Source organism: Cryptotermes secundus, unplaced genomic scaffold, assembly GCF_002891405.2.
Source record: "Cryptotermes secundus unplaced genomic scaffold, Csec_1.0 scaffold28, whole genome shotgun sequence".
Classification (NCBI taxonomy): domain Eukaryota; kingdom Metazoa; phylum Arthropoda; class Insecta; order Blattodea; family Kalotermitidae; genus Cryptotermes; species Cryptotermes secundus.
The window spans coordinates 128,237-139,641 of record NW_019736391.1 but is presented as its reverse complement, the minus strand read 5'-3'; the positions used below and the strand labels follow the sequence as shown (position 1 = coordinate 139,641).

The 11,405-nt window shown below is 37.6% G+C and overlaps 1 protein-coding gene across 1 annotated transcript in view; it reads left to right on the top strand.

Moving 5' to 3' along the window:
• The window catches only part of LOC111869739, a 217,657-nt gene extending 208,847 nt beyond the window's left edge, over positions 1-8,810 (top strand). The window contains exon 4 of the mRNA XM_033753545.1: positions 8,479-8,810. Coding sequence (XP_033609436.1) covers positions 8,479-8,625 — 147 coding nt within the window. The 3' untranslated portion in view covers positions 8,626-8,810. The remainder of the gene's footprint in view (positions 1-8,478) is intronic.
• The last annotated feature ends 2,595 nt before the right edge of the window (positions 8,811-11,405 follow it).

Here is an 11,405-nt window from a genome sequence, read left to right as displayed (position 1 = left end):
CACCTTCTCCCAGTAACTTGAGCACATCTCCAGGTACATCATCATCTCCTGTAGCCTTTCCCTTCCTCATTTCCTTGATAGCTTTTTCCACCTCACTTTGTAAAATATATGGTCCTTTCTCGTCTGTATCTACTTCTTCTTCCGGTTCAACTTCTAAGGTGGAGATATATTGTATAAAATAAATTATATAATCACTATTACTATCATTTAGCTAATGTTAATTGAATTCTGCCATAATTAAATAATTCAGCGCGCAGTTATACTGAATTTCTCATTTATAATCAATTTAAATTCACCAAAAATATTAATGATAACATTTCGTGATGCTACTCTTTGTCCATGATTCTCGGATCAGAGCTAAAACAGTGATTTATTCGATAAGCTCCAGTTCCTCTTCAATAAAACTGCTTTTGAAATATCTGTTAATCCACTAAACATGAGCATGTCGCTCATTCTGCTTATATTTTCCCCGCGACATAATAATACATGTTACATTTATTCTGACGCTCTGACGTACAGATATACTGACGTGTAAAATATTCGTGACGTAATTAGAGCAGAGCTTTATTCCGCGTCACTGGAGCGAGTCATGAAGCGAAACGCTGTCCACGTCATAATGAAGTTGAATAGTTTTACACTGTAACGATGCTTTACGAAGGTTCCCACTTGACGTTCTCCCCAGCAGTTCATATAAATCCTTGTCTAGTCAGAATGAATGGTCAATCAGGAAATATTAGGACAGTCGAGATGTTACAGAACCGCCGTATGATCTAGTGGTCAGAGTTTCTGCCTAGACATCCAAAGGTCTCGGATTCTATTCCCGGCGCTACCAGATTTTCTGAGAAGTAGTGGGTCTGGAACGGAGTTCACTCAGCTTCGTGATCATAATTGAGGAGCTACTTGAAGGAAGTAGCAGCTCCCGTCTAGAAAACCGAGATTTACGGCCCTGGGGATTCGTTGCGCTGGCTACGTGACACCCTCTATCCGCAAAAGTTAACACCAAATTCGCCGACAAGCTGCGGTCGCTCGGTCGGTATAATTTGCTTGCAGACTACAGGCCACGGAGTGATGTTCACACTGTTGCTTGTGCCCCAACAAATATCTAAGGAATTAAGAGATTTCAGAAATAAATTATATAATTTATAGGATCGTTATATTGAGTCGAATCATCAAGCAGAAAGAACTAGACCAGTCGTGTTATTCAACACTGCTGCTTGTGTCCTAAAACCTGCCTAAGATCCTTGGAGATTACATTAATAAGTAACATTACGTTTAACATATTCCTTTTCATGTGGGTATGATCCTAATATCCGTTCTGTCTCTGCATGAGGTATCCGTGTGCTCGGATAGGCTTTGCCACTAGAACTACATATATTTCTCGCTCAATTCCTGGTTTCTGACTCTCCTAAGACCTTCTCTTTTTCTGGCTTGTCATGGTGGGACAATTCCTTGAAAAAGACAACTTAGTTCCTTTTGAATATTTGCTTATTCACCGTTCACTGTCATCTTTTCATACATTGTATATTTAATATCATCTGTAGCGGCCTCCGTAGTATAGGGGTAACGTTCCCACCTCATGACTCAAGGTACGCGGGTTCAAACCCGGCGGCGGTCGTGGAATTTTTAAGGGCGGAAAAATTCAGGGAACAAGTCCTCCGGGAGGGAGGAGACCTCTGAGCAAATTTAGGCAACAAGTTTCCCGCCCAAGTAGTTTCCAATGCCTCTGGTAGATGGGGGAAATATCATGTACCGAGGGCCGACCTCGTTGGCTGAACGGGGCTGATAGCACGAACCAGTATCGGTAGGGTATGACGACAGTAGAAATTAAAGGGGGACGCACAATGGAACAATAACTGGTGTAAGTGCATGGGGAAACCAACCCCCTCTAATAATAATAATAATAATAATAATAATAATAATATAATCTGTAGTTGAGAAGTTCATGATATAGCTTATGGTGCAAATGTTATGTATTCTTAAAAGTAGTAAATCATTAGAAACTTGGAGTATAATGTAATATTGAAATATTGTTCATGGTTTATATTTTAAAAACTGCAATTCATTTAAATAATATTTAAAATGTAATTGCTGCCATGTCTAATATAAAGATCCATCTGTTAGTGATCTTTAACGATTCAATTCAATTCAATTCAGCTGGCGTTTAATTACGTTCAAACAACGGCGAAGATTCCAATTACAAGGTTAGCACGAGTACATAGAAATTCTGAGAGAGGTACTGAACCCATAAATAAATTTGTGAGAGGCGGTATTATTCTTTGTAGAATAGATCAAATGTTAAAATTTCAGTGGATTTATCGCATTCTTATTTTGAGTTAATCGTATAATTCTTGAGTTGATTTTGTTGGTTAGAAAACGGACAATACTTATTAATAGTCTATATTAATTTCTCACTCACTCATCACATAAGAAGCTGATCCCCTTATTGAGAAGCTGTCAATTGTGAAACTGCTCAAGTACTTACCAGAATTTTATGGAACCCGAAGGTTCATTATCATTTTCACAAGAGCCCTCCACTGGTCTCTGTCCTAAGCCAGATCAATCCAATCTATACCATCCCATCCTATGTCTCTAAGTTACATTCTACTGTTGTCCACCCACCTAAGTCTTGGACTTCCCAGTGGTCTCTTTCATTCTGGCTTTCCCACCCATATCCTATATGCATTCCTCTTCTCTCAATTTGTGCTACATTCCCTACCCTACTCATCCTCCTTGGTTTATTAATTTCTGTCACAGCAAAATGTGTGCATTATTCTATAGATTTAAATTAATGATCGTTTTTAACAAGCATACCCTACATTTTGTTTCAGTTAATGTTCATTTAATTCTTACATAAACGCAGTGCGATTCAGTGAACTTATTAACTGGGATACATTATTGGACAATGATTCCCTATCCGCCCTCTCACTGCAGTAACGCCAATTATTTTAACATTGTTATGATGTCGGATAACGGGTTCGTCATTTCCGCGTTATACTCATCTATTTATGTGCACATGTTATGACCATTCATTACGTTTTTATTTGGTCGTATCTGTTCACTCATAACTGTATGTTCGGCATTCATTAATTGCGTCATTCACTTTACACAGATGTAGTTCCTGGAACTCCACATAGAGTGCGGGCCATGCAATGTTTGTGGGGGGTACTGGCTCCGGTGTTGTGTCCGTGACACAATAGTAAGTTTATTCAATGAATTTCACAATGAAGTGATAAATTTACGCTTAAAATTAACGGATTACAAATTTTAATACAGTTCATTCAGTTTGAGATAACCTGTCAAGGTACTATAAATTAAATTAATGACAGATGTGTGAATAAGGATTTTTTAAATTAATACTGCCCAAAATGATTCCTCATAACATAATCAAGACCTCACCACAAATCGTTCTAGAAACTGGATATAACCTAATATTTAATGAAGGCTTAATTATTACAAATTACATATGCGATGGCTAAAATAATTCCGTGGAAAGAAATTATATATAAGCTATAATATTCATATTATTATTATTGTTATTATTATTATTATTATCATTTATTTGCTTGTTTGTTTACTTTTCTTCATTATTGTGTTTTCCCAAGAAATTGCCTGTAATTTGTTTTTGACTTATAATGTGTTTGTCTATAATGTACACGTAATTACTTTCATCTACACTGTGCTAAGTCTGTAATTGGCCTTGCGGCTGTTGACTTGGCACATAAATAATAAAGAATTGAATTGAATTAATTTTTATGTATTTTTAAGAGAAATTAATGTTGTACGTTAAATGTCAGTGTAAACCATTCTAGTAAAGCTCTTTGATTTTCTACAAACATAAGCTCCAAAATTCGCAGACTCTGTGAATAATAATTTATATTAGTTATTAGAAAATAATGTCTTTTTGTAATTTGCAATTCGGTTGTGCTACTGTAAAATTGGGCTTTGATTTTGTTTAACCATATACGAATATATAAACAGCTAATTTTTTAAGGAGAACTCCTTTTAATGAATATAAGTAACTTTCTGGTTAAATGGGGGGTGTAGATATTATAGATCAAGAGGATGTTCGACACTTACACGTTCAAGGAACTTCGGCCTAATCATTTGGAATCCCAAAACTTCACTGCAACGGTTGCCAATGCTGTATTCATTGTGTCTAATCAAAGACAGCTAAACAGTACGACTGTCTGATCGTCCTGTATTCTGTTTTGATATTTATGCGGTAATCTTGATGTTGAGGACCAGAGGTTTGTTACTGTAGGCGTTCTATATCTGAGTTGAGAGCCCTCGGTAGTCACTGAAGGCGCTAGAGGGGAGACAAGTCCTCTTGGCCTCGCATTTCCCCTTCAGAAATTGCGAGAATTCTTATTAAAGTCACAACCCATGTTTTCATAGCAGTCCGGAATATAGTGGAGTAACAGTCCTTATTATGAGTCTCACGTAGAATATTCTCTCCAGCATAATTCACCACCCTTATTAGCTCTAATTACTAATCACAAAGCTTTTCTTTGGACGGGGAATTTTCATACTATACAAAGGCATTCCTTTCGAAGGAGAAAGGACATCTACCGGATAATTGACAACCATTGGATTAGAACCACGTATATGTACCGAGGAAGATCACTCATGCGATAATACTTCTAGTTTTCCGGTTCTCTCCGCTTATAAATCTTTGCCGGACATCCTTTATCGTGACTAGAAGTTTCTGTGGTTTCCCTCAGTCTCTCCAAATGGTGCCACAGTAGGCCACTACAGCCTCCTTCCATATCCTTTAAAATTCATTGAACACGATCATCAGAACATTTGATGCTATAGAGTTTGTAACTGGAATAACCTTTAAGGAGGGTACAAATGAAATAAATAAAGCCACATGTAGAATTGGAGCCGGGACAGATAAGTCTGTATAGCGATGGACTGCGGGTTGGACGGCCGGTGTTTGATTCCAGACAGGGGTAAGATATTTTTCTTTTCTTCCATAGCGTGCAGACTGGTTGTGGAGCCCACCCAGCCTCCTATCCAACTGGTACCCGGACATTTTTCCTTGGGGGTAAAGCGACCGGAGAGTGAAGCTAACTACTCACCTCCATCTGGTTTGGGGTTGGGTACCACTCTTGTTTCATATACATGGAGTTCCGGCCTCGAATCTTGTCCAGAACACCGATTATCGCGACTTTTTCAGGGGTTTCCTCAGTTCCTGCAGTTAAATTGCAAGATAAGGTTATAAAAATATAAGTATCTCACTGTTCAGTATCCATCACCATTTCACCTTTCAGAGTAATCCCTCCATTGACCAGCACAAAACTGTGCATTTAAGAAATGAACCGGGAGTTTGGATTCTCAATGAACAGTTCTGTTCCCACTGATATTTCTGTTTTCATTATCCGTACAATATATTAATTTGTAACTTATTTTTATGGAAAAGCACATTTTCTCGTTGCACTGCCGCTTGCAGCAACTCTTCTATTATTGCTTGACGTTACAGCTTACGTGACGCGTTCCTCTGCTGCTCGTATGCGGACCCGGCAATGGTTTTTCTGTGCGTCCACAATTCTTGCTTTGAGCAAATATGCCACAGTATTAATTGTTTTGATAATGAGTTGAATGATCCGGGTCTGTCACCAGAGGAAGAATTTTAACTGGTCTGAGAATCACATTACTGAGATAATTTAGCAAGTCAATCACGTCAACTGTATCCCGTTTGTTAAATTGGTAGATTACGTTTTGGTTCGTTGAGTCATTATGTAGTTTAATCAGTCAAGTCAATTAGTGCATCAGTCAGTCGGTCGCTCAGATAAATTGGTTGTTTACTTCAGATATTAAACCAAGCGATTCCAATCAATCAGAATTAGTATGCTAATTTGGTTGGTTAGATATTTATATTAGTATAGGTTCATAAGTAGCTAGGAAGCTGATAGTTGCCCTGTTATTTATAGTTTATACGTTCAAATTCTCTTCTCACTCATTTATTTCTTCACTCTTTCTTCTTTCGTAGAAGGGGCGATCAAGAATACAGGCCAATTAATGAAGTAAAGTTGCTCCCATGATTAACCAATTGAGCACTAGGCCATGAAGTCATATGGGGGCGTGAATGTATAGAGCCAGGTTTTCTTGATCTCAGTATTAGTTGGAGCGTGCCAAGACATAACTTTTTGTTTTTATGATCATTCACCTAGTCTTAAAAACTACTTAAGCAGTTGATTGAATGTTTCTTCGCGCTGAATCGGAAGTTGCATAGCCTCATCTTCCATTGACCCATCTTCCTGTATGTCGCTTGCTTTCAGCGCCATCTTGCCGAGTGCTGGGGGCGGACGCCAGCAGCGGAAATTTTGGCCAAGGAAGCGCCCCGCCGTTAACTAAATCTATAGACCTTGAGTATTTATTCAGACTGCTGAGAGAAGCAGAATATACAGTTCGATGCAGTTGCTGTGAGCTAACACTCCCATTAAGGCATATACATTTCGTGCAGTATTGAAGATATTGCTGATAGACTTAGTTTATTAAATGACGATATATCAAGAGCAGTAATGGTTAGGCAAAGGATAATATAAGAGAAGTACTGAGAATGGACAATTATGAGGAGTTAAAGAGGAAACAATAAACGTTCAAAGAAATTGTAATTCCTGTTATGCCTTAAATATAGTTCTACTGTCTGTCACTTTATCATGCTTGCAAGATGTGCATATAAAGATAATTTCTTGAAATTAAAAATTTTCATTACACGAATATTGCTTACCTACCGACGTAGAAGTAAATCATTCACTTTGAAAAAGGAAGCTGGTTTATTAAAATTACTGTATTGTAGCGTATTTATTTCTACATATTACTATTATTTGCTTCAGGAATGTTCCCTTGAAACTATCGCTTATTGTACTTGTTAGTGTTGATGCATGTCATTGCTGTGTACAGGTTATTAATAAGGTATGCTTAGCCGTCTGTCAAACTGTACTTGCTTTGAAATGAGTCTGTTTCTGTCTTTAGTTGAAACCATGACACATGCAACTGAAATATTTTTGTATATTGCATCTATATTCTTTAGTTTTGCATGAAAGTGTGTACTCTTTGAAGTTGACACCTGCTTGTAATAAATACGAGAGCATTTGAAAAATGTTACAGTACACTTCTCTATTTTTGGTGACCTGATATTTTTAAATATAAAGCTGAATATTGAAGAAATGTGTTTCATCTGTAGAATATGTTCTTTGGACTACAGTATGGAACTTGTGAGACACATACTGATTGAGCTGACTTCAGTTAGCTATTTAATGTATATTAATGTATTAATAGAAATACACTGTATTGTTTACTTCATTTTATATTTGAATATCAAAGTTTTTACCAAATATATTCCATTGCGAAATTAACTTTCAATTGAAGTTAAACCTTTTGAAGATAAGGTCCTATTTTTTATAAATTTCCATTACAAAATTAAACGAAAGTTAATAATAATGACTTCATCTGTTTGTATGAAGTACCTTCTCAGGCCGCCCAGTAGAATTCCTGGAAAACAGTGAATTTAACCGCTCCATGTGTTTAAGCTGATAAGAACGAATGCCACATTTACCCTGAAATTGGCCACATACGCCGAAATGTTATAGCAGTTTCAAGAGAAGCGGCTAAGTCCCAAGAGCGGAAGTTGCGAGATATTTTAATATCAGCTCCCAGGTTCTCTGCCTTCCAAGTAAGTAGTTTTGGCCTTATTATGCATCCTATGTGGCCCGCCAGTGTTCTCTTAATCTAATTTTCTTTAATGTTAGTGGGGTGGGACTGAGTCCCTTGTACTGCGGCCACTTCTGGCCTATTGTACCAGCCCCAGATGATAGGTGAGGGTGATTGAGGAGCAATTGGTGGAATGAAGATTAGCAGGGGAAACCGAAGTGCTCTGAGAAAACCTGCCCCAGCGCCACTTTGTCCACCACAAACCCCAACTAGACCAGACCCGGGATTGAACCCGGGCCGCCGCGATGGGAAGCCAGCGACTAACCGCTTGAGCTATGACGCGGCCCTTCCTCTTAATCTAGCTACCCAAAATTTGTAGAAATCTAATGTATGCATGGAGTTATAAATAATTCACGAAATAAATTTAGAATGAAGTAATAAACACTGAAAATACATTCTGGTTTGTGACATTGTATAGTCTGCTAGACTTTTACTGACATATTGGATGACGTTACTGCTACGATCACGAGCAGAATCTACCGTATAGTGTGATCGAAGTAGTAGTATCTTCTTATTGCCTGCCTTATATTAAATCCTGAACATGGAGGCAGTACTTTATTCCGAAACGTAGATGAACTTCTCCCAGACTACACAACGTCACATCCCATAAGATAGACACCTCTGCGATAACCTCAAAACCAACTTCATGAATACACAGACAAACGTCCTCCCCCCCCTCCCCTTGTAGTCGAGCAGTCTGGAACAAAGACTGTATCCTGTACATGAAGAAATAATTTCATGCTGTGTTTTCACTGCACATAGCTGTACCTGACTTCGAATGTGTCAACGTCTGACTTCAACATGGGCTACAGCATGACTGGTACCCTGGAGCGAGGAAGCAAGAAGAGCAACTCCTTCCAGATGACTCACTTCGCAGTCATCAGACGCCGAGATTATGAGAAACCTTAGTCCGATATTAATCTCTGCCCTGCAGACAGAAACGCTGACGACGAAACCCAAGAAGAAGAAGAAGCGTCGACCAACATCAGCCAGAGCAGTTCTTTGTGCTTTCTGTTGGATGGCTGATGTTCAAATCTTGTTCGTAATTTCTCAATAGATTTCGATGCGGTCGAAGGATATATATTCTGTGTATAGCCAACTTCGCACGTCCTATAACATAACTACTTTACAATGACTTTTTCATAAAAGATGTCAGTGAAGAGGGAGGAAATATTGTTGAAATAATAATACGTACACTTAGCTGACGTTTTCATAAGAAAAGTGGATTCGTGCATATTTCATCAACGTAAGTGTTATTTACTTCGTGTGTGAGTTTTATTAAAGGTATACAAAGAAATAACCGTGACTAGGTCACATTGAAGTCTATTATGTACTTAACGTAGTCACAACAATTGTCTTATTTTTGTTATTGGGTTTACAGAATGCACTGGTATTATTTGCGAGCTGGAGAATAAGAGTAATACACAAATATTACTCGGAAGCATTATCCTCTACTAGTGTCAGTACATGGTATATTTTCCTGCTTATCTACAGCAGATTTTAAAAGCAATTCTCCTTCGAAGAATTACTCTGCCACCAGTTGTTACATGTCTTGTATATTTGGCTTCTTATGCATGTTCGGAATCAGCAATGTACGACATTGCAGAATTCATGCTAAGATGAAGATCTCGTGATGTTGCCTGCAATGCTTAACTAAACTTTGGAGGTTCTTAGCATTCTTCACATAAAATACATAAAATGTATGTATTATGTCCGTCCGCATGTTTCGTCTCCAATAGTAAACAGCTTTTGATTAAATAGCATTCTAGGATTTACACTTAAAAGTTAAGGAATTTAATCTTGATCCATGTAATTTCATATAATCCCTACTTTACATGGCGCTAGAATAAAACTATATCGTTATAATCAAAAAGAGGATTCATCGAAGGAAAAATTGGAAGAAAACGCATAATGTAATAATTTGGTGATGCTTGCAACTTTTGCATGAAACATATTTTGATATTGCGTATATTTCGTTAGATAAGAAATATTAGAGTGAAGAGATGAACTCCGGTATGGAGCACACATATTTTTCATATGTACTTTTGGTATTTTGCATGACTTCATTGACCCTGATATTCATTTATTGCTGATAACAAACCTTGTGACGAGGTAATCATAATATCTTCTCATCATTTAATTTGTAATTAAATCTTGAATCTTGTACACGATATTCCTATGGAACAGGTTAAAATTCCCTTAGTTGAACTGCCTTCTTCACTTTTCTTTTGGTTTCTTTACTTTAACGCCATTCATACGACTTAATTTTTAAATATTCTATATATACACGTATATATACATATATATAGATTGGATTGATCTGGCTCAGGATAGAGACCAGTGGAGAGCTCTTCTGAACACGGTAATGAACTTTCTGGTTCCATAAAATGCTGGGAAATTCTTGAGCAGCTGCAGATTTGGTTTCTCCTCAAGAAGGGCTCAGCTCCATAAGTAAGTAATATATATATTTTTTTCTGTGGCGCTACAGCCCCAATTTGAGCCTAGGCCTACCTCCATGAAACTCTCCGTTTCACTTCGGTTTACTAGATCTATACATGCGGTAGGACTCCTTGGGCGAGTGATCAGCTCGTCGCAAGGCCTCTACCTATAGACAAACACAGAAAAACGCACACGAACATCCATGCCCTGAGTGAGATTCGAACCCATGATCCCGGCTTCCGAGCGAGTGAAGACAGTGCATGCCTTAGACCGCTCGGCTACTGTGACCGGCAAGTAATATATATAGTGTGTATATATATTAAATCACGTTAACTTTCCCTAGCTCTTGAGTAAAACTACTTTATAACAAGTATCTCGTAGAATTAAGTGTTTATCTCTGATTTTCTTCAGCAACGTAAGTAAGAATAAATGAAAGCTAATAGGAAGTTATATTGCAGTCATACTCATAACACCGACGGAGAGACAAAAGTATTTTTGCTTCTTCTTGGCGAAACACCCACCATAAAAAAACATTTCAGTTTCGTGTAAAGTCGGATCTCTGTGTTAGTGGCACGAATAGAAATTAAACGTTTAGTATGTATGACCAATATGAGGTTTCCATCCACATCTGTTCAGTAGATTGGGATATGAGACTTGTAGGCAAATGGACAGGCTCTACAGTCCCGTTGAGATCTCATTCGTCTATATATTTTGAAGAAAATAAGCACACAAAAGAAATTATTGACTACACATTGGTTCATGTGACGTGATATGTTTTTCAGCAATAGATATTTATCTGTAGTGAATGAATATCAGTGCTGATGATGTTTACAAACTAGCAAAGATTACATTTGTAAGTTATGTATACTCCAAATGGAGTACACCATATCACGAATGAAGCTCCAAAATAGTTATGAAATTATTCTTATTCCTGTTTTAACATGTTTCATATACACATGTATGTTTATCACACTCCGTCCTTCGTACGACGTGCTTTTTTTCACCTCAAAAGCGTTAAGCATTTAGGCCATAGATTTTTCATATATCCTTACATCCGTTTTAAATGTTTAGAAGGTGAAATGTTTGAATAACAAATAATGCCAAATAGCAACACGTCTTAGTTTGATATATTAGCTTCGTAATTTAAGAACTCTCATTTATGATTCAGAAGAATATTTCTCTTATCCAATGCGCGCCACGCTACGTATATTGTAACAAAGTGTTTCGATTTCAAAATTGGAATTAGGCCT